Source organism: Symphalangus syndactylus, chromosome 17 (assembly GCF_028878055.3).
Source record: "Symphalangus syndactylus isolate Jambi chromosome 17, NHGRI_mSymSyn1-v2.1_pri, whole genome shotgun sequence".
Lineage (NCBI taxonomy): Eukaryota > Metazoa > Chordata > Mammalia > Primates > Hylobatidae > Symphalangus > Symphalangus syndactylus.
The window spans coordinates 24,197,182-24,221,755 of NC_072439.2; the positions used below are offsets into that span (position 1 = coordinate 24,197,182).

At 40.9% G+C, this 24,574-nt stretch overlaps 2 protein-coding genes across 24 annotated transcripts in view; both read left to right on the plus strand.

Moving 5' to 3' along the window:
- ZNF573 (zinc finger protein 573) overlaps nt 1–6,983 on the plus strand; it is a 65,619-nt gene extending 58,636 nt beyond the window's left edge. For 16 of the 17 annotated variants that reach the window (XM_063621173.1, XM_063621164.1, XM_063621158.1 and 13 more), the window contains one exon: nt 562–6,983. In XM_063621173.1, the coding sequence (XP_063477243.1) occupies nt 562–2,264 (1,703 nt within the window). In that variant the 3' untranslated portion in view covers nt 2,265–6,983. The remainder of the gene's footprint in view (nt 1–561) is intronic. The other variant, XM_063621174.1, reaches the window with a different exon arrangement.
- The window catches only part of ZNF607 (zinc finger protein 607), a 42,548-nt gene continuing 18,694 nt past the window's right edge, over nt 721–24,574 (plus strand). For 5 of the 7 annotated variants that reach the window (XM_055248063.2, XM_063621156.1, XM_055248068.2 and 2 more), the window contains exon 1: nt 21,386–22,115. The gene's annotated coding sequence lies outside the window, so the exon portion shown is untranslated. Of the gene's footprint in view, nt 823–21,385; nt 22,116–22,160; nt 22,199–24,574 lie in introns of those variants that run through there. The other 2 variants (XM_055248064.2, XM_055248067.2) reach the window with 2 other exon arrangements.

Sequence of the window (24,574 nt, forward strand, 5' to 3'; positions counted from 1 at the left end):
AACTGATCCTCCACGGATACCAAGGGGCAACTGTACAATATTCTAGGTGTTGAAGAGAGGGACTATGATAGAGAATAGGAAGCAAAGAGTTGATGTTTTGACATGAGGCCTCCTAGGTAAGCAGCAGTCCTTGGAAAGGGATTTGTATTTTATTCTAAGAACAATGAAAAATCACTCGAGGAACTTAAAGGATGTATTCTTAAACACTGATCTGCATCTAAATCAGTGGTAGGTTCAAAATGAAGAAGTCAAGGTTTTTCTCCTCTCAGTTTTAATTCACTTGGTCTTTGACGGTGCCAATATAGCAGATTTGGAACAAGCTTGTCAAAGATTCTGGCCCCACCTAAATGTTACCTATGTCCTCAATCAGTAATTTCACTATCTTACGTAAACTCTCATACATCTCTGAACTCTTCTTGGCCTTTTTCAAATTTTGTAACCATATTTTTGAATTCTGTATGCCATTCACTTATTATGAATGTTGGTTTTTCTTTGTTGCATAAAGTTTCTTGTTCTCTGGTATAGAAATACAAATTTTTTTGTTGTCCTCTTTTGTTTCAGATTTGGATTTACAGTGTGAGATAATCAGCTACATAGAAGTACCCACTTATGAAACAGATATATCCTCTACACAACTTCAGAGCATATATAAGAGAGAGAAACTCTATGAATGTAAGAAATGTCAGAAGAAATTTAGTAGTGGTTATCAACTTATTCTACATCACAGGTTTCATATTATTGAGAGACCCTATGAATGCAAAGAGTGTGGGAAGAACTTTCGTAGTGGCTATCAACTTACTCTACATCAAAGATTTCATACTGGTGAGAAACCCTATGAATGTACAGAATGTGGGAAGAACTTTAGAAGTGGTTATCAGCTGACTGTGCATCAGAGATTTCATACTGGTGAGAAAACCTATGAATGTAGGCGGTGTGGGAAGGCCTTTATATATGCCTCACACATTGCTCAACATGAGAGAATTCACACTGGTGGGAAGCCTTATGAATGTCAGGAGTGTGGGAAGGCCTTTAGTCAAGGTGGACACCTTAGAATTCATCAGAGAGTTCATACTGGCGAAAAACCATATAAATGTAAGGAATGTGGGAAGACTTTTAGTAGGCGCTCAAATCTTGTTGAACATGGGCAGATTCATACTGATGAGAAGCCATACGTGTGTGAGAAATGTGGAAAAGCCTTTAGAAGAGGTCACCAACTTACCATACATCAGAGTGTTCACACTGGTAAAAAGCCATATGAGTGTAAAGAATGTGGGAAGGGCTATACCACTGCCTCGTACTTTCTTCTACATCAGAGAATTCATAAAGGTGGAAAACCCTATAAGTGTAAGGAGTGTAAGAAAACCTTTACTTTGTATAGAAATCTTACTCGGCATCAGAATATTCATACCGGTGAGAAACTTTTTGAATGCAAGCAATGTGGGAAGACCTATACTACTGGTTCAAAACTCTTTCAACATCAGAAAACTCATACTGGCGAGAAACCCTATGAATGCAAGGAATGCGGAAAGGCCTTTAGCTTGTATGGCTACCTTAAACAACATCAGAAAATTCATACTGGCATGAAACGCTTTGAATGTAAGGAGTGTAAAAAAACCTTTACTTTGTATAGAAATCTTACTCGACATCAGAATATTCACACTGGTAAGAAACTTTTTGAATGTCAGGAATGTGGGAAGGCCTATAGTACTGGCTCAAACCTTATTCAACATCAGAAAACTCATACTGGTGAGAAACCCTATAAATGTAAGGAATGCGGAAAGACTTTTAGCTTGCATGGATATCTTAATCAACATCAGAAAATTCATACTGGTGTGAAACCCTATGAATGTAAGGTATGTAGAAAAACCTTTACTTTCTATAGAAATCTTACTCTACATCAAAGTATTCATACTGATGAGAAACCTTTTGAATGTAAGGAATGTGGGAAGACCTTTAGACGTAGTTCACACCTTACTGCACATCAGAGCATTCATGCTGATAAAAAACCCTATGAATGTAAAGAATGTGGAAAGGCTTTTAAAATGTATGGCTACCTTACCCAACATCAGAAAATTCATACTGGTGGAAAACCTTATGAATGTAAAGAATGTGGGAAGGCCTTCAGTCGTGCTTCAAACCTTGTTCAACATGAGAGAATTCATACTGGTGAGAAACCCTATGTGTGTAAGCAGTGTGGGAAAACCTTCAGATATGGTTCAGCCCTTAAAGCCCATCAGGGAATTCATAGGAGCATAAAAGTGTAAGACCGTAAAGAGTGCGAGTGTGCCATTCATCATCAGACAGTCCACGCTGGTGAGAAATGATGGAATGTTAGTCTTATAGGTATGGCTTTAGCAATTGAGAGAGTTCAAAATGCAGTTCTTGCCACATTAGAAAGCATTCAATGTCAGTCCTGTTTTAATGGAATATCTGACTATTCAATGGTAAATTAAGAAAAAAAAAAAAAAAAGGAATCCCAGTTTCTTCACGCCTGCAGCATCCATAGCATGGATTTTTTTAAAAAAGACTTAGTAATTAAGGCCGGGCGCGGTCGCTCAGGCCTGTAATCCCAGCACTTTGGGAAGCCGAGGCGGGTGGATCACAAGGTCAGGAAATCGAGACCATCCTGGCTAACACAATGAAACCCCATCTCTATTAAAAATACAAAAAATTAGCTAGGTGTGGTGGCAGGCGCCTATAATCCCAGCTACTTGGGAGGCTGAGGCAGGAGAATAGCGTGAACCCAGGAGGCAGAGCTTGCAGTGAGCAGAGATGGCGCCACTGCACTCCAGCCTGGGCAACAGAGCGAGACTCCGTCTCAAAAAAAAAAAAAAAAAAACTTATTAATTAAAAGGGTGACCAAAAGCCTTTCATACTAGATTTCAGTGGCTGTATTACAAATTACCCCAAGTCTTAATGTCTTACCACAACAATAACTATCACTCATAGGTTCTGAGGGTCAGAAATTCGGAAGAGGCTTAACTGAGTGCTTTTGAATTGGTTTTTCCATGAGCTTGCGGTCTTCCGAAGGCTTGTTGGGGCTGAAGGATCTGTTTTCCAGGTGGCTCGCTCACACTGGCTTGCTGGCTTAGACAGTGAGAGTGCCAGGAGAAAGCTGTGACTTTGGAGCTGTTTTTGTTTGTTTGTTTGTTTGTTTTTGTTTTTTGAGACAGGGTCTTGCTGTATCACCCAGGCTGGAGTGCAGAGGCATGATCATATCTCACTGCAGCTTTCAACTTCTGGGCTCAAGCAATTTGGGTGGCTTCTTGAGCATATTTTGCATAATGTAGAAATATAAGCAATTTGTACTCAGAGTGCCAGTCATGGTGTTTTAAAAATATGCCCTCAAATTCTTTGAAACTCTACCCTTCAAACTTGAAGTCTGGCCAGGCACGGTGACTCACGCCTGTAATCCCAGCACTTTGGGAGACCGAGACCTAGTCAGGCATGATGGCTCATGCCTGTAGTCCCAGCTACTAGGGAGGCTGAGGCAGGAGAATCGCTTGAACTTGGGAGGCGGAGGCTGCAGTGAGCTGAGATCGTGCCTCTGCACTCCAGCCTGGGCAATAGCATGAGACTCCGTCTCAAAAACAAAAACAACAAGTAAAAAAACCTGAAGTCCAATTCCCCTCCCTTTGCATGTGAGCTGAACCTAGTCACTTGCTTCTAATGAACAGAATCTTCAGGATTGCCTTTCCCTGGTGCTCATGCTCACTTATTCATTCACTCTCGTGCAAATCCGGCCTCCTCTACCTAGGGCTTCTGCAGAGGCTGCTGACAGAACCTTTTATAGAAGTTTCATTGAATGGTGATTCTCATAATTGTCACATTAGATATTGCTGGAGTCTTAACCAAGGGTTTTCAGTAGTCATGCTCTATCTGTTCTTTGGAGAACAGATAACCTGCTGTGAAGTGCCCACTGTGCTCCCTCTCTGAAATAATCATTGTGTTAATGTTGAGGCCATGCTTCCCATGGGCTGCCCCCAGCCCCTTTTCTGAGCATAACAGAAGTATTCATGCTAGTCAATTCTTATGAAACCCAGACCCTTCAGCTGGGGAACTGTGAATCAGCCAGGCTTAATCTGTCTGCATACTGCCCTGCGTTTTCATAGTTTTTCTACCAATCTTGCTTCATCCCTCTCCTTCAGAGTCATCCGTCTTGTACCATGGCCTGAAGGCTTTCACTGCCTTTCCTGGACCTCTTTTTCATTCATAGCCCCTCCTTCCTTCTGATCTGATCTTGTTTTTTGCTTTTCAGAGGATTAAGATGAACACATACCCTAAGGTTACCTACATACTATGTTTCCCTAACAGCGCTCTGGATTATCTTTGTCCAGAGACCATTTCTGAAGTTTAGCATCATTTGCTTTCTGGAGAGGCTGGGAGTTTCCAAAAGCAAGTCCTGGTTCAGTTCTGTTTAACAATCTTGTTCTAGCTTATGTCACTTCTTGCGCTTAAGCAACAAGAAGCAAGACACCTTCAACATTCTGCTTGGAAGTCTCCTAAGCTAAATTACCCACTTTTTTTGTTGCTGTTGGTTGTTTGTTTTTGTTTCTTAAAGACACAATCTTGCTTTGTCACCCAAGTTGGAGTGCAGTGGTGTGATCATAGCTCACTACAACCTTGACCTCCTGGGCTCAAGTGATCCGCCCGTCTCAGCCTCAGGAGTAGCTAGGACTACAAGTGTATGCACAACTACACCTAGCTAATTCTTTTTTTTTTTTTTTTTTTTTTTTTCTGGTAGAGATGAGGTCTCCCTATGTTGCCTGAGCTGGTCTCAAACTCTTGATCCTCCTACCTTGACCTCCCAAAGTGCTGGGATTATAGCGGGAGCCTGGCCCTGTTACACAGTTCTGTAGGTATTATTTTGTACTTTTCACAGTTACCACCTGCAGCAATGTTGCTTTCTGCTATTACATAACAAGAATCCCTTTCTCCAGTCTCCAGTAACATTTTTCAGTTTTCTTTAAGCCCTCACTTGGAGCCTCTTCAAAAATATCCAGGTTTCATGGCCGGGCGTGGTGGCTCACGCTTGTAATCCCAGCACTTTGGGAGGCTGAGGCGGGCGGATCACGAGGTCAGGAGATCGAGACCATGGTGAAACCCCGTCTCTACTAAAAATACAAAAAAATTAGCTGGGCGTGGTGGTGGTCGCCTGTAGTCCCAGCTACTCGGAGAGGCTGAGGCAGGAGAATGGTGTGAACCCGGGAGGCGGAGCTTGCAGTGAGCCGAGATTGCGCCACTGCACTCCAGCCTAGGCGACAGAGCGAGACTCCGTCTCAAAAAAAAAAAAAAAAAAAATCCAGGTTTCTGCTAATAATATTGTCCAGGCCCTTCCAATTTCCACCTAATCTGTGGTCCCAATGCCCCTCTGACATTTGTACCTTTTTGTTTCAATAGCATGCCTTGTCTAGGTACCAAAATCTGTTATCTCATGCCACATTCCAAAGAACCCGAAGAATTAGTGGCTTAAAATGCCAATAAATGTGTATTTTTCTCACAGTTTCTGTGAGTCAGAAATTTGGGAGCAGCTAAGCTAGGCAGTTCTAGCTCCAAGTGTCTCAAGAGGTTGTGCTTATCTAAAGGCTTGACTCAGCTGGAGGATATGCTTTCAAATGGCTTAGTTCTGTGGCTGATAAGTTTATACTGGCAAGTTGCTTCTTCTCCCAAGGGGCCTTGTCCATAAGCTGCATGAGTGTGCTTGCGATGTGACAGTCAGATGTGATCCTTTTTATAATCTCTCTTTGGAAGTTAGTTCTGCCACATTCTATTTGTTCCCAGAAAATCACTAAGTCTGGCCTACATTCAATAAGAGAGGAATTAAGTTTCACCTCTTTTTTTTTTTTTTTGAAGGCAGGATCTTTCACTGTCATCTAGTGGAGTGCATATGGCTCACTTCAGCCTCAACCTCCTGGGCTTCAGTGATCCTCCTGCTTCAGCTTCCCGAGTAGCTGGGACTACAGGTGTGCGTCGTCATGCCCAGCTAATTTTTAAATCTTTTGTAGAGATGGGGGTCTCACCAACTTGCCCAGGCTTGTCTCAAACTCCTAGGCTCAAGCAGTCTTCCCACAGTGTTCCCAAAGTGCTGAGATTGTAGGCGTGAACCACTGTGCCCAGCCCACTTTCACCTTTTAAAGAGAGAAATGTCAAAACATTTGCAGACATATTTTTATTTTTAAATCACCACACCTAACACCACTCAATAATTGTTGAAGTCTCAAAAATTAGTACTAATAAACTAACTTGTTAATGTCACATACGCAATAGTGCTTTTAGCCACAGCACATGCCTTACCTGTCATCACTGCCACATAACTCCCTGTGTGTCATTGGCCAAGATATTTATCATCTATGGGAATTATTTGCAAAGTATAATCAAGAGCCTACATGAAACCCAGGCATGGTGGCGCACACCTGTAGTCCCAGCTACTCGGGAGACTGAGGCGGGAGGATCACTTGAGGCTAGAGTGTAAGGCTGCAGTGCTCTGTGATGGTGCCTATGAATAGCCACTGCACACCAGCCTGGCTTTTTTAGGCCCCGTCTAAAAAGAAAAAAGGTACATAAGAGTCCTATTATGCAGATGTGGCCCAAATTATACTTGTCAAAACCTGGGAAGACTGTTTGGCATATAGCGTTATGCTCAATAAATATGAGCTTTTGGCCGGGCACAGTGGCTTACGCCTGTAATCTCAGCAGTTTGGGAGGCCGAGGAGGGTGGATCATATGTCAGGAGATCAAGACCATCTGGCTAACATGGTGAAACCCCATCTCTACAAAAAATACAAAAAATTAGCCGGGCATGGTGACACGCACCTGTGGTCCCAGCTACTCAGAAAGGCGGAGGCAGGAGAATCACTTGAACCTGGGAGGCGGAGGTTGCAGTGAGCCGAGATCGTGCCACTGCACTCCAGCCTGGGTGACAGAGCAAGACTCCGTCTTAAAATAAATAAATAAATAAATATGAGCTATTATAGATATCGTCATTATTTGTGTTGCTGATAATTTTTATGAAAGATTCTAATAGCATAATTAGAACAGCTTCTTAAAGCCACTCATCTATTACTAAATTTTACATAATTTTGGAAATTAAGAATATGATTTTAGTGTGTCTAAAGATTTTGGTCAGGGGCAGTGGCTCACACCTCTAATCCCAGCACTTTAGGAAGCCAAGGCGGGCAGATCACCTGAGGTCAGGAGTTCAAGACCATCCTGGGCAACATGGCAAAAACCCATCTCTACTAAAAATACAAAAATTAGCCAGGCGTGGTGGCACACACCTGTAATCCCAGCTACTCGGAGGGCTGAGACACGAGAATGGCTTGAACCCAGGAGGCGGAGGTTGCAGTGAGCCGAGATCACACTGTTACACTCCAGCTTGAGTGACAGAGCAAGACTCCGTCTCAAAAAAAAAAAAAGAGAGAGATTTTGCATATCTTGTTTTGTTTTGCTTTTTTCATTTTTTGTGGAGATGGGGTCTCACTATGTTGCCTAGGCTGGTCTCAAACCCCTGGCCTCAAGCAATCCTCCTGCCTTGGCTTCTCAAATTGCTGGGATTATAGGCGTGAGCAACTGTGGCTGGCCAAGATTTTGATAATACCCAACAATTCATATTCTCTGTTCACAATTAAAGTAGGAATTAATAATGGGCTATCAAGAAGTAAATTGTTCTCTTGGAGGTTTTCCCTAAATTTGAAATGTACATTTTAATTTAACATACAGAAAAATTGAAAGAATTGTTTAGTAACCCACCATATATGTTTACATTCATGTTATTTGCTTTATCTTACGTCAGCTCTTTTTATCTGCTTATGTATGGGTTATTTCTGTATCATTTGAGAGTAAGTTATAGATATCATGGCACTTTGCCTTTAAATATATGCAAATTTCCTGGATAACTGTGATACTATAATCATACTGGAAAAACTTAAGAATTTCTATAGTGTCTTCAAATATGTGCCCAAAGATTTTTTATAACTACTTATTTTCTAATCAGTATCCACTCTTGGTTAATTCATTACATTTGGGATTTTTTTTTTTAATTTATTCTTTTTCTCTAGGATAATATCCCCACTTTTTCATGCTTTTGAATTTTTCTTTTTCTTTTTTTTTTTTTTTGAGACAGAATCTTGCTCTGTCACTAGGCTGGAGTGCAGTGGTGCGATCTTGGCTTACTGCAAGCTCTGCCTCCCGGATTCAAGCAATTCTGCCTCAGCCTCTCCGAGTAGCTGGGACTACAGGCGCATGCCACCACACCCAGCTAGTTTTTGTATTTTTAGTAGAGACAGGATTTCATCATGTTGGCCAAGATGGTCTGGATCTCTTGGCCTTGTGATCCACCCGCCTTGGCCTCCCAAAGTGCTGGGATTACGGGCGTGAGCCACCGCACCCAGCCTGAATTTTTCTTTTTTAAGTACCCAAAGAGTGTCCCACATTCTTGATTTCTGCTTCACAGTATGATTTAACTTGTTGCTGTGTCCCTCGTGTTTCCTATAAATTGGAAATTATGTCTAGAAAATTCATTAGGTTGAGATTAGGTTGAGATTTTTGTCAAGAACATCTCATGAATGATGCTGCAGACTTCTGAAAGCATATCAGGTTTTTACATGATTATGCTACACTGTAAAGCTTGCTTAAAGAGGTAACTGTCAGCTCTCCATTGAACAATTCCATTTTGCATTAGTAATTTGATGGGTGCTACATTGATCCATTAATTTGAAAATATAATCCCTTTAATTCAGGAAACAAGGATTGAAACAAAAAGATGTCATTGTATTCATCTCTGTATAGCACATATGAAGTGCCTGTTAAAGGCTAGACTATAAGTCTGTGGATAGAAACAATGTTAATATATGAGGCTAGAAGAAAGGAAAACAAATATACCAATATTAAGAGAAAAGTAATAAAACTAGATAAAGAGATTAATGATTAGGAAATAAAACTAGTTTTTATTCAGATCCTACTCCCTCCCATTTTGTGGAACATGAGCGAAATCTCTAGATATCAAGAAAAATTTTAAAAGAGAGATACGAAGAAAATGTTTTAAATTAAAAGTTAATTTTTGCCGGGCACAGTGGCTCACGCCTGTAATCCCAGCACTTTGAGAGGCCGAGACAGGTGGATCATTTGCGGTCAGGAGCTCGAAACCAGCCTGGCCAGCATGGTGAAACCTCATCTCTACTACAGATACAAAAATTAGCTGGGCATGGTGGCATGCGCCTGTAATCCTAGCTACTTGGGAGGCTGAAACGGGAGAATCTCATGAACCCGGGAGGCGGAGATTGCAGTGAGCCGAGATCATGCCATTGCACTCCAGCCTGGGCAATAGAGTGAGACCCAGTCTCAAAAAAAAAAGAGTTAATTTTTGATGTTTATACCAAAATATTTAGCAATCTCTAATGTATTTTGAGAAGGAATTGTATTTGTAAAAGAATATAGTTTTTCAAAATGACATAGATATTGTAGGGAATCAGAATTTTTAAAAGATGATTGAAAACAAGATGAGTTTCACTCATTAGGGTAAATGGAAAATTTCTGAGTATATCAGCAAACTCTAAGATTCTTTTAAAATAATTGTGCAATAGTCATTTTTCTGGCAGAGTCAATTCATTCTTCTGGTTCACTATATTCTAGACAAATGAAAGAAAAGGAATGTTGATCTATGTTTATGCTTGTAATTTTTCTAAGCTTTATATACAGTTTTGCAAATGGGATGAATTATGTGCACATGATGCCATCAATTCTAAAAACTACGTTTTAAAAACCTTTTGGAAATCAGGATTGCAGATGATAACTACCTAAACTCACTTCCAGCCCTATAAAAATTACTTTTCCGAATTAAGGAGCATCATGCATTATGCATTGTCAGACAAAGGTCTGTAGTGTCAGCGTGATCATTTGTTGTGTCTGTAGTGTCAGCGTGATCATTCGTTGTGTCTGTAGTGTCACCGTGATCATTCGTTGTGTCTGTAGTATCAGCGTGATCATTCATTGTGATCCGCATGCTCATATCCCTTTTGTCCACAAAGGGAATAATTCACTATTAAATATTAACATCATTTCCCCTATGCAATTTTAAGTTTTGATAATGAAATAAAACACAATGCAGAATGATTTTGCTATAGGTTATATGACCACTGTACTTGATAATTGAAACATGGTTTGTGTTCTTAGACAAGCCAATGAAGCAATCTTCTGCTCTAAACAAAAACCACATGATTAGCGTCTCAAGGGATTGGCATGCACTGTGGTGTAGAAAGTTTGTCTTTCCATAAACCAGTGTATCTAAGAATTACCTCAGAACTTCCATTTCTATTAATATTACCTACTAACACTTAAGTCTGAGTGTGGTGGCTCATGCCTGTAATCCCAGCACTTTGGGTAAGGCTGAGGTGGTCGGATCACCTGAGGTCAGGAGTTTCAAGACCAGCCTGGCCAACATGGTGAAACCCCATCTCTACTAAAAATACAAAAATGAGCCAGGTATGGTGGCGCATACCTGTAATCCCAGCTGCTCTGAAGCCTGAGGTAGGAGAATCACTTGAACCCAGAGGCGTAGGCTGCAGTGAGCCGAGATTGTGCCACTGCATTCCAGCCTGGGTGACAGAGTGAGACTCTGTCTCAAAAAAAAAAAAAAAAAAAAAAAAATTAGGACATGAAACCATAAGCTGAAATGCTGCCAAGACCTAAAGGAATGACCCTTGCCGGTCGCGGTGGCTCACGCTTGTAATCCCAGCACTTTGGGAGGCCGAGGCGGGCGGATCACGAGGTCAGGAGATCGAGACCACGGTGAAACCCCGTCTCTACTAAAAATACAAAAAATTAGCCGGGCGTGGTGGCAGGCGCCTGTAGTCCTAGCTACTCGGAGAGGCTGAGGCAGGAGAATGGCGTGAACCCGGGAGGCGGAGCTTGCAGTGAGCCGAGATTGCGCCACTGCACTTCAGCCTGGGCGACAGAGTGAGACTCCGTCTCAAAAAAAAAAAAAAAAAAAAAAAAAAGGAATGACCCTTAAACTGGAATTTCCGCATTCTGTCACGTGATTAATCCCTGGGAGAATGCAGTTAGCTCACATGATGATAGGCAAGTAACCACTTTTTCTGTACTCATACTACTGTTACTTTTCTACAAAATGAAAAACCTAAATGTGGTTTTTTGTTTTGTTTTGTTTTTTGGGTTTTTTTTTTTTTTTTTTTGAGACGGAGTTTCACTCTTGTTGCCCAGGCTGGAGTGCAATGGTCCGATCTTGACTCACCGCAACCTCTGCCTCCCAGGTTCAAGCGATTCTCCTGCCTCAGCCTCCCGAGTAGCTGGTATTACAGGCATGCATCACCATGCCTGGCTAATTTTTTTTGTATTTTTAGTAGAGACGGGGTTTCTCCATGTTGGTCAGGCTGGTCTCGAACTCCCGACCTCAGGTGATCCGCCTGCCTCAGCCTCCCAAAGTGTTGGGATTACAGGCGTGAGCCACCATGCTATGCCTAAATGTTTTTAAACTCTCATCCTGATCAGTATTTAGGTTATAGGTAATTTTTTAAAACTCTACTTAGAACATTGTTTCAGAGGAGTCTGTAAGTAACAAAACTCTATAATTGCAGTCATAGCTGATGTATATACTTGGATCTTTTCCAAATGTTCTTCTACTCTTGTAATTTCTTTTTTTTTTTTTTTTTTTTTTTTTTTTTTTTTTTTGAGACGGAGTCTCGCTCTGTCACCCAGGCTGGAGTGCAGTGGCGCAATCTCGGCTCACTGCAAGCTCCGCCTCCCGGGTTCACGCCATTCTCCTGCCTCAGCCTCTCCGAGTAGCTGGGACTACAGGCGCCCACCACCACGCCCGGCTAATTTTTTTTTTGTATTTTTAGTAGAGACGGGGTTTCACCGTGGTCTCGATCTCCTGACCTCGTGATCCACCCGCCTCGGCCTCCCAAAGTGCTGGGATTACAAGCGTGAGCCACCGCGCCCGGCCTACTCTTGTAATTTCTAGTTTGATCAGCTGGAAGTAAAAGTATCCAGTAACTCCACTTGTCCACCTAAAAATATATATATATTTTAACTAACCCATTAAGTATTTTTTATATGTATTTATTGGCCAATCATGTTATTTACTGTGACTTTCCTGTTTGTTTCTTTTGCTCATTTTCTCAACCTGCTGATTTATGAATACACACACATACTCTAGATCTTGATTCTTTTGTTATTTTATATATAATATCCTTTTCCTGGAGAGTAACTTTTTAAAGTGCATTCATGATTTTTCTGATACTGATAGTTTTCCCACATACTGTCATATTATATTTGGACGTCGCCATTATCAGTCTAACCATAAACTGGTAATCTATTTATATTTTTAATAGTATGTGAAATTTCTATGTATTCAGTCAGATTATCTATGAATGGAAATGAATTTTCTTTTAAAATCATTATTATTTCTTTACTTTTATTAAAATAAATATGATTATGTCAAGTATTGGGATAATAGCCAGTGTCTTAGTTGTTTAACTTAATTGTACTGGAAATCAGTACAACATTTTACCATTCAACTAATATTTACTTTGTTGTATGCTAGTATGCTCTATAATTAGGGCTAACTTCTTATTTTTTTCAAATCCCATCACTTCTTTTGCTTTGTTCATATATCATCTCCTCTGCTATTTTAATGTTATAATTCATACTGATTTCTTGTTTTAAACCATTTCTGAAATATAATATGCTTAGCTGTGATATATTATTGTTTTGATAAGCTGCTTAATTTATCTTATGAATATTTTGTTTGGGATTTTTGTCCAAATATTCAAAATTGATATTAATATTATTAGCATTCATATATTAACATTCAAAATTAAGACTATTTTTAAATTTTTGTTATTGCCATTATTTGTTTATTAAAGGTTAGATAAAATTTGGCTTTAAACCCATATGGTCCTGTTTTTTCTTTATTTTGTTTTCCTTCTTACAGTTTTAATATTGGATTGTTAAACACTTCCAAAATCACCTGATATTCTATTTGAATTTCTACTTTATATGAAAGCAACAGATTAACTGAACTGAGTACTGAGTACCTGCCCCAGGCACAATGCCTTTGAGCCCTGCACACTGTGGTATTACCACTGGGTTCCACATAAAAGAAGCATCTCCACATGAACCCCTCAATAAAAATCAAGCATTATGTGTTCTTGGCAATACGATGCTAGGAGCTCAGAACTCTTTAGCAAGAATATAAGATGCGGGCCAGGCGCGGTGGCTCATGCCTGTAATCCCAGCACTTTGGGAGGCCAAGGCGTGTGGATCACCTGAGGTCGGGAATTTGAGACCAGCCTGACCAACATGGAGAAACCCCATCTCTACTAAAAAAAAAAAAAAAAAAAAATTAGTGGGGTGTGGTAACACATGCCTGTAATCCCAGCTACTCGGGAGACTGAGGCAGGAGAATTGCTTGAACCCGGGAGGCAGAGGTTGCAGTGAACCAAGATCGGGCCATTGCACTCTAGCCTGGGCAACAAGAACGAAACTTCATCTCAAAAATAAAAAATATATAAAATGCATTGCTGCTTAGACATGTTTGGATACTTACCAGCAGCCCTCATGAGAATGATAGATTCTTTAATGTGTGAAAAATTTTAATGCAGGGTGAGTAAATATCCACAAATATCCACTAGTAGTTTTATTGCCTCATGTTAAAGTTATAATTTGTCACATAATTAGCATTGATTGCATTAAATATTAAGCAATTGACTTTCCTCTAGATCTGCACTGTCAGGTAGATACACTAGCCACCAGCTACATGTGGCCATTTTAAATTAATTTAAATTTAGTAAGGCATAAAGTTGAGTTCACCAGTAGGACTAGTCACAATTAAGTGTTCAATAACCATGTGTATTCGACTTTACAGATACAGTAGTCCTCTCTTTATCTAATGTTTCCTTGTTATTAATCTCTTGCTGTGCCTAATTTATAAATTAAACTTTATCATAAGTACATATGTTTAGTAAAAAAAATAGGATGGTTTGGTGCCATCCTTGGTTTCAGGCTTCTTGGAACATAACCCCTGCAGATAAGAGGGAGACTACTATATATAATGTTTCCATTATTAGAAAACTTTCTATTAGATAGGAATATTCTGAATACTTACATTCTATTCACATAAAAAATAATCTTATGGATTTAACAAATGAAATATTGCCAAGCACTTAATTATCATTTGCAAAATTAATTGAGCAATTTTAGATATATATTAAAAATCATAGGCAGGGTGTGGTGGCTCACGCCTTTAATTCCAGCACTTTGGGAGGCCAAAGAGAGAGGATTACTTGAAGTCAGGAGTTCAAGAACAGCCCTGGCAACATAGTGAGACCCTGTGTCTACAAAAAAAATTTGTTTTTTAAATTAGGCGTACTGGTGCATGCCTGTAGTCCCAGCTACTCTGGAGGCCGAGGCAGGAGGATTGCTTGATCCTAGGAGTTTGAGATTGCAGTGAGCTATGATGGCACCACTGCACTCTATCCTGGGCAATAGAGTGAGACTCTGTCTCTAAAAAAGAAAAAAAAGTCAGTAATTTTTAGCAGATACTTGAAAGCATCTTAAATATTTTAAAGTGGAAATAATATGCAAAAAAGTTGTAATATTGATTTATATTTTATTCTTACTATTTTATTTTTATGAGACGGAGCCTCACTCTGTTGCCCAGGCTGGAGTGCAGTGGCACAATCTTGGCTCACTGCAACCTCCGCCTCCCGGGTTCAAGCAATTCTCTGCCTCAGCCTCCCAAGTAGCTGGATTACAGGCGCCTGCCACCACACCTGGCTAGTTTTTTGTATTTTTAGTAGAGACAGGGTTTCACCATCTTGGCCAGGCTGGTCTTGAACTCCTGGCCTTGTGATCCACCCGCCTCGGCCTCCCAAAGTGCTGGGGTACAGGCATGAGCCACTGCACCTGGCTATTCTTACTGTTTTTATGCACTTATGTTCTTATTCCTTCCCATTTTTCTCTCTACAGTTAATGGTAATTGAGCAATTTTTAGATACTCCTCTAGTTTCAATGGTCTTCACTGAGACACACACATGCAAAGATATAATCACAAAAAGCAAAAGCTTTACCATGTGGATTATCAACCACATATTTCTTCATCAGGGCCTTGGTCTTGGTGATCTTATGGAGAGATCATTAAGTGTTTTTCTTTTAGCTTTTTATTCTTAAATAAGCATTATTGAGATAAAGCAAGATATAATTTTAGGCTGAACACAGTGGCTCACTCCTGTAATCCCCACACTTTGGGAAGCCAAGGTGGGAGGATCCTTTGAGCCCAGGAGTTTGAGACCAGCCTGGGTAACAAAGCAAGACTCATCTCTACAAAAAGTAAAAAAAAAAAATTTGCCAGGCATGGTGGCACGCACCTATAGTCCCAGTTACTGGGGAAGCTGAGGCAAGAGGATCACTTGAGCCAGCAGTTCGAGGCTGCCATGAGGGCACCGCAGCATGTTAGCCTGGACTACAAAGCAAGACCCTATCTCAAAAAAAAAAATTAAAGCTTTGCTTACTTTTAAGATATAATAACAGGGTAGGATGTACCCTCCCATCTCAATAATTTTTAAAAATATATAGAATGACAGTTTTCAGACACTGAACAACAAGCAGACCACGATCCCCAATTGCTGAAACCACCAAGGTGAGCTCTATTATTTCTCCCAACTTAACATCTGGAGTATTTTCAGTCCATTGCTCAGGGAGAGTTAACAGAAGCAGAGCCCAGTGTTCTTCCCGAATTGAGACACAAACTTGAGGATTTGCAGAAGCCAGGGTATGTGGAACAAAGTACTAGACAGGAACAACCTCCACGAAGAGATCTCTGGAGAGCTGCCAGGGAGTTCCTTTGAATCTTCAGCTGAGAGTACTGACCAGTTAGCTCATATGTGAAAACACCTGCAGCTGTGGAAAAACCCACTTGAAATGAATAGAGGGAATAATTCTCATAGCTCAAACAAGTCCAGGAATAGCAGGTGTTACCAATAGCCAAAGTGGAAAAACCCTCATAATTCACAAGACCTTGGGTACTCAGAAGGATACTGTCTTAACAGAGAGGAAAAATCAGCTTTGGACTAATTAGTCTTGCTCTGGTCCTGCCTTATCAAAGCTGAAAAAGAACCCATTAAAAAGATCCAACTGTTTTCAAGTACGTGAATTATATTTCAAAACAAAGCTCAAAAATACTGAAAAATATACCAGAACACCTGGCAAGGTAACATTTCAATGTTTAGCATCCAATCAAAAGTTACAAGACAGGTGGGTGCAGTGGCTCATGCCTGTAATCCCAGCACTTTGGGAGGCCGAGGTGGGCAGATCACCTGAGTTCGGGAGTTCCAGACCAGCCTGACCAAAATGAAGAAACCCCATTTCTACTAAAAATACAAAAAACTAGTCGGGCGTGGTGGTGCATGCCTGTAATCCCAGCTACTCGGGAGGCTGAGGCAGGAGAATCACTTGAACCCGGGAGGTGGAAGTTGCAGTGAGCAGAGATCGCACCACTGCAGTCCAGCCTGGGCAACAAGATCGAGACTGTCTCAAAAAAAGAAAAAAAAAAAAAAGGTTGCAAGACATGCAAAGGACCAGGAAACATGATACACAATGAGGAGCAAAATTGATTAATCAAAATTGTCTCATGTATTAGCATTGATAGGTTATCAGAATAACTATAATGATATTTCATATGTTGACAAAGGTAGACCAAAATATAAGCACTTTTTTTTTTTTTTTAAAGACAGGGTATTACTCTTTGGCCCAGACTGGAGTGCAGTGGCCCAGTCATGGCTCACTGCAGCGTCGACCTCTTGAGTTCAGTTGATCTTCCCACCTCAGCCTCCCTAGTAGCTGGTACTGCAGGCATGCACCACCATGCCCGGCTAATTTTTTGTATTTTCTAGTAGAGACAGGGTCTTGCCTTAGCGTCTCAAACTGCTGGGATTACATGTGTAAGCCACTGCACCTGGTCAAAATATAAGCACTTTTAGGAGAATCATGGGAGATGTTTTTTAAAACCACATTAAACATCTACAAATGAAAACTACAATGTCTGAGATGTAAAATACTCTGGAGAAATGATTAGACATTGCAGGAAAAGCATTAGTAAGCTTAAAAATTTTCCCAATTGGTGAAAACTGTAGACTTACAAATTGAAGCAACTCAATGAATTCTAATCACAAGAAATGTAGAACTCTAAACAAAGACTGATTATAATCTAATTGCTTTAAAATAGTGTTAAGGAATAAGTCAGCAGAGAAAGGAGACTATATAGAGAGGAACAAATGCAAGAATAAAAGTATTTCTTGTTGAAACCAACATAACCTAGAAGACAGTTGAGCAAAATTCTTATATAGTGCAGAAATGAAAAATGTTACCTTGAATTCTATACAATGTGAAAACACTTTTGTACGAAGGTGAAAATTTGTGGATGTCTGATTTTTTAGGCATCTAAAAGATGAGAGAATTGATTGATGCTTTCCTACACTCTAAGAAATGTTAAGGTTCTTCAGACAAATGGAAAGTGGTATCAGATGGAAATTTGGACCTACACAGGAAATGGCTAATATGTGGGTAAATAATCTTATTATTTAAATTGCTTAAAAGATGATTGAGCTGGGTGTAGTGGCTCACACCTGTAATCTCAACACTTTGAGAGGCTGAGGTGGGAGGATCACTTGAGCCCCGGAGTTTGAAACCAACCTGGACAACATAGTGATGCCCTGTCTCTGCAAAAAAATTTAAAAATTAGCCAGGTGTGGTGGTGCACACCTATAATCCCAGCTACTCAGGAGGCTGAGGTAGGAGGATTTCTTGAGCCTGGGAGGTTGAGGCCACTGTAAGCAGGGATTGCACCAGTCGAGGCTGCTGTGAGCTGTGATTGCACCACTGCACTCCTGCCTGGGCAACGGAGCAAGACCCTGTCTTTAAAAAACAATAAGATAGTCTGGGCGCAGTGGCCCACACCTGTAATCCCAACACTTTGGGAAGCCAAGGTTGGTGGATCACTTGAAGTCAAGAGTTCAAGACCAGCCTGATCAACATGGTAAAACCCTGTCTCTACTAAAAATACAAAATAAGCCGGGCCTGGTGGCGTGTGCCTGTAATCCCAGCTACTTGGGAGACTGAAGCAGGAGAATTGCTTGAATCTGGGAGGCTGAGGTTGCAGTGAGCTGAGATCGCACCAGTGCACTCCAGCCTGGGCGACAAAGCGAGACTGTATCTCAAAAAATTTTAAGAATAATAATAATAACATTATTACTATCTTTCAGAGAAACTAAATATGAGAAAAAAATGATTTTACTTCCATTAACTTTAATTCTGACTCTTCATTTCTTGTTTAGATACAAATTTCTGATTCTGTCCTATTCTTTCTCTCTCTCAAGAATTTTCTTTAACATTTCTTATAAAGAAGATATGCTAACAACAAATGCTCTCAGTTTTTACCTGTTGAAATGTCTGTATTTCTTTTGGTAACAACTTTGTATATAATTCACATTCCATCCAATTCACTGATTTAAAGTGTAAAATCCAGTAGTTTTTAATGTAGTCACAAAGTTGTGAAACTTTCAACACAGTTTTAGAACATTTTCATCACACCAGCATGAAAGCCTTTAGCCATCATCCCAATTTAGGAAACAATTTATTTTCAGTCTCTATAAATTAGCCCACATTGGAAATTTTATATGAGAAGAAATTTCACACAGAAGGAATCATAAATACGTGGTCTTTTGTACCAGCTTCATTCACTTAGCACAGCGTTCAAGGTTGATCTATGTTGTAGCTTGTATCAGATCTTCATTTCCTGATATTACCAAGTAATAGTCCGTTGTGTAGATATGCCACATTTTACTTACCTACTTATGAAATGAAGAACAATTGGGTTTTCTTTCCAGTTTTTGGCTATCATGAATCATGCTACTATAAATATTTGCGTACAAGCTTTGTGAGAACATACGGTTTTGTCTTGAGAATATACCTAGGACTAAAATTGTTACATCGTATGGTAACTCTACATTCTTCTGAGGAACTGCCAGACTGTTTATACAGTAGTTCTACCATTTTCCGGTGCCACCATCAATGTATATAGGGTTCTATTTCTCCAAATCCTATCCAAAATTTGTTATTGTATATTTATTTGATTTTAGTCATCCTAAGTAGTATGAGTTGTTATCTCACTGGGGTTTTGGGGTTTTGATTCACATAGTCTTTTTCTTTGTTTCCCAGGCTAGTTTCGAACTCCTAGGCTCAAGCAATCCTCCTGCCTCGACCTCCCAAACTGCTGAGATTACAGGCATGAGCCACTGCTCCGGGCTGATTTGCATATTCTTAATGATTAATATAGAACATGTTTTCAAGTATTTAGTAGCCATGTGTATACTTTTTTTTGAGAAATACTTATTCAGTTACTTTGCCCATTTTTGTTAGGCTTTTTATTATTCAGTTGCAAGGCTTCTTTATATATTCTAGATACAAATCCCTTATTGGATACATAGTTTACAAACAATTTTTCTCATTCTTTGGGTAGCTTCTCACATTCTTGGTGAGTTTTGAAGGACGATGTTTTACAATTTATGTCCAATTTCCTTTTTTGATGTTGTTGCTTGTGATTCTGATGTCACAGTTAAGAAACAATTGCTGACTATAGAATCCAGAAGATTTATGCCTACATTTCCTTCTAAATGTTCTACTGCTTTAAGTCTTACACTTAGGTGTTTGGTCCATTTTGAGTTGATTTTGTATATGGTGAGAGGCAGGGAACTCAATTCATTCTTTTCTATGTGCATCTCTAGTTCCAGTCTTTGTTGAAAAGACTACTCTTCCCTTCCTTAAAATGCCTTGGTATCCTTGTTGAAAATAATATTTGCAGCTGGGCGCAGTAGCTTATGCCTATAATCCCAGCGCTTTGGGAGGACGAGGCGGGCGAATCATCTGAGGTCGGGAGTTCGAGACCAGCCTGACCAACATGGTAAAACCCTGTCTCTACTAAAAATACAAAATTAGCTGGGCGTGGTGGTGCCTGCCTGTAATTCCAGCTACTCAGGAGGCTGAGGCAGGAAAATCGCTTGAACCTGGGAGGTGGAGGTTGCAGTGAGCCAAGATCGTGCCATTGCACTCCAGCCTGGGCAACCAGAGCAAAACTCCGTCTCAAAAAAAGAAAAAAGAAAAAGAAAATAATATGTGGAGTCAATTTAATCTATTGATCTATGTGTGGTATTTCTGAGGGATTTCTCAGGAGATTCAGGAGCAACAAATCCAAGAACTAATTAAGAGAAGAAATAAGTGATCAATAAGTTCTTAGATTGTAACTTTAATAGTTTTTTTCCTTGACTATTTGTATTTTTGAATGGTGAATTTTTAGTTTTTGTTCCTTTTCCTCTTAGAGTATAGACAAATACTTTTTATTTTAAAATTAATTTTACTTATTTATTTTTTGAGACAAGGTCTTGCTCTGTTGCTCAGGCTAGAGTGCGGTGACACCATCATACCTCACTGAAGCCTGAACTCCCGGGCTCAACTGATCCTCCTACCTTTGTCTTTGGAATAGCTGGGCCCACAGGCGTGTGCCACCACGCCAGGCTAACTTTCGTTTTTGGTAGAGTTTGGGAGGAAAGGGGTGTCTCACTATGTTTCTTAGGCTGGTCTTGAACTTCTGGCCTCAAATGATCCTCCTGCCTTGGCCTCCGAAAATGCTGGGATTAAGGGCATGAGCCACCGTGCCCAGCCTGTATTCATCAATATTTTATTAAGCCAAAGAAACAGGAAATTCGGACTATTAAATATTTGTCCATTTTAGCTGTTGTAAATATTTCCCCCAAATTTACTTACCTAAAAATTTTTCTTATTCATTTTTTACCATTTGGAAATTTTGGATGCTTATAAATAACTATCAAGATTTATAAAGTATTACATGAAGGATCAAAAACATTTTTTTAATTTCTTATTTTAAGAAGCCTATTCCAGAACAAAAATAATAAAACTATTTAGCAGTTATTTCTTCAGATGATTTTTTAGTCAAATTTAATGTCATGTAAGAACGTGATGGAACTTCAAACCCTCGTATAGGACGTGAGTCCATTTACCTAGCGCTTGACGAGACAAGCTGGGCCTGTCGGGTGGTATTAAAAGTCCCGGTCCCATGTGTTACCAAGGAGGCCGGCGCTACCTCAGGGGCCATGAAGGTTTCGGCGCCCCATCCTGAGAGGCTCACACCCATCCAGCAGGTGATCCCTTCCGAGGCTACCTGGATCAGTTTCTACTCAGACTCGCCTCCTACTGGCCCTGAGAACGCACTAACTCCACCCTAAGCCTCAGGCCAGGGGCCCAGTTGAGGCCGATCTGCGCATGCGCACTCATAGGCAAGGCGGCCACTCCCAGAAGTCTCCGGGGTTCGGGCGGTGGGTGGGACGCGCGGTCCCAGTGGTCGCCGCCGTATTTCTTGTAGGTTTTTAGGATTCTGGACTCCATTTCTCACCGGTACCTGCGATCCTGACTGTTCTGGCTTGGACTACATATTCCACAGGCAACGGAGAAAACTTGGATCCCTGGCTCCGGTTCTGGGACCTTTTGGTTCCACCTGAAGAAGGCGGCGCAGGTCACTGCGGGAGCCTTTGCAGCCCCAGCCCGCCGCCCGCGTGGGACCCTGCGTGGCGGTGAGATTGGGGCTGCAGGAGGCGCTCAGAGCGCGGAGGCCCCAGGCGGGCCGGGCAAGTCTTCCGCCTCCTCAGGCCCTAGGGTGCTGGAGCGGCGGAGGAGGGGCCCGTCTCTAGGAGACAGGCGGGGAGCGTGAGAGACCGCGCAGCGGCGACAGGACCGGCTTGCCTGTGTGACGTGGGTGCAGTTGTGGGACTGTGAGGGGTGCGTAGTCGACCTTGTGTGACCTGGACATGCCGTGTGTGTCCTTTGCAAAGCGTGCTTCGCTGGGCTCTGTGGGGTCTATTGACCCTCGGCTCCAGGTTCCCTGCTGCTTCCTGTGTCTTCCTCAGCCCAGTACGACTACAAGAGAGAAATGGTCCCAGTGGGAAATCAGATACTGAGTCTTAGATGAAGATTTCCAGTGAGAAGAAACAGATAGGATGGGAAGCTTAGAAGAATAATTGCCCTTAAGACAGGTGTGATAGATTCTGTTAAATAAAAAAGTATTCAGTGACACTTGTTAAAGCATGCAAAGAAGCCTTTATTCAGGACCATCGTGGTAGGTATTGGGATCCCGGCTGTGGGATTTTGCAGTGGGTAACAGACATTGGGGTCAACTCCGAATTCAGCATGAACAAGTGGGAATTTATAGCCAAGAAGGTTAGGGATCACTGGATGAGAAATTACTAAGAGGAAATGTCTGAGTTAAGGAAGATTCTGACTAAACGCACCTAACAGGATTATTTCTGGAGAGACCGACCTGGGTGATAAGACTTTATCACCTGGGGGACGGTGGAGGATGAAGATACGGAGGCGAAAGGGTCTTGCTAAACTGACTTAGAATAGTTCTTTGCTATAGCCAGATTTTACATTTAAGTGTATAGATGGGCCTAGCTGAAGGTATAATAGCCTGACTAAAGTTTGGTCTGGCAGGGTTTGTCAGTGCAGGATTCCCTCCTGAAAAGGGTTGTTAACTCCGCCCCCACCTCCCGCTTCTTGGCGTTTCATTTACATGTTTAAGAAACACGGCTTTGAATTCTGACCCCAAGAACCTGCAGTGAAGGATGATTGCAGGTTCCATCCAACATACTTCCTTCTGGTTGTGTGTATGAAATTACGCGCCTGTAGCCTTGGAGGGGGGAAACATAAGCGCTAAGTATTATGAGGCAATTTTGGATATTCCGTTTTGGATTTCTGTAGATCAAAAGCAACAAGAATATGAACTTAGCCTTGATGTGAAGGAAGTGAGCCAGAATTTTAGTTTTCCAAAATAGGAATTCTCGGTCATTGGTATACTGTCTGTAGACCAATGCCCTTGTGGGCATAAGGGACATCACAAACCCCCTGAAATTCTATAAAGAATTCCTGTACATGTTTGTTAATTTGCATTTTTCTAGGATGTCCATAATCCAAATTATTTAGACTCAGGTTTTAGATCTGGAATCGAAGAGTTTTATACCTTTGAATGGTTTTGCAGAAAACTAATGATCGAGATTATGGGAATGGTTAAGAAAATTATACAACATCCAAGGGATTGGATATTATACAGATAATAAGATTTATGTTTGTAAAGAATCTGTCACAGGATAAATAGCTGTGATCTAATGCTTAACACTATTTAGAGTTACAGTGGTGGATCACAGTTCTCAAACTATATATGCAGCTCTTTTTTTGTTTGTTTGTTTTGAGACGGAGTTTCGCTCTTGTTGCCCAGGCTGGAGTGCAATGGTGCGATCTCTGCTCACTGCAACCTCCGCCTCCCGGGTTCAAGCGATTCTCCTGCCTCAGCCTCCTGAGTAGCTGAGATTACAAGCATGGGCCACCATGCCCGGCTATTTTTTTTTGTATTTTTAGTAGAGACGGGGTTTCTCCATGTGGGTCAGGCTGGTCTTGAACTCCCAACCTTAGGTGATCCACCCACTTCGGCCTCCCAAAGTGTTGAGATTACAGGCGTGAGCCACCACGCCCGACCGCAGCTTATTTTTTAAAAATGGAATTTTGGGCCTGGCACAGTGGCTTACGCCTATAATCCCAGCACTTTGGGAGGCCGAGGCAGGCAGATCATGAGGTCAGGAGATCGAGACCATCCTGGATAACACGGTGAAACCCCGGCTCTACTAAAAATACAAAAAATTAGCCGGGCGTGGTGGTGGGCGCCTGTAGTCCCAGCTACTTGGGAGACTGAGGCAGGAGAATGGCGTGAACCTGGGAGGCGGAGCTTGCAGTGAGCTGAGATCGAGTCATTGCACGCCAGCCTGGGCGACAGAGCGAGACTCCGTCTCAAAAAAATAAAAATTAAAATAAAAATTAAGCAAATGGAATTTTGCAAAAACTTTTGCAAGGATTGTATCCAAAATGATTATTTAATTGGTTTTTCAGAGAAGAATGAAAGGGTTGTGGCCACATTTACTGAGCATATGATGTGTGCCCCAAATTATTGGACCTATTTTGTGTACCTGTTCCCATTAAATGTGCAGAAGCCATTTCCCTGTCCATTAAGGAAAGAATCTTTATAGTGAATTGTTTCTAGTTATGTAGAAGAAACACAGCTAAAGGCTGCTCAAGAAGACAAACAGTTACATGTTTTAGTCACGCTGATTTTTCATTCTAGGCCTAATATTTAGATTTCTTTTAATGACACATGTACCCTCTCCCCATAAGGATACTTTTAGAAATAGTTTATTACTACTTTGAAATATCTTGAAGTTATATTTATGATGATGGAATTAAGGCAGTTTTGTCACAAAAATTTCATCCCCTAAGATAGTTTCAAAGAAGAAATTTAGAATAACCCAAACCTCCCTGCCCAGAAATAATCACTTTACGAATTTGGGTGTATATGTTTTCAGTTTTCATGCGTGAGTGCTTGTGTGTGGTTTTGTCTTTACAGAAGAGAATTAATGAAATAGACAAAGACTCCAGCTTTTAGTTAGAA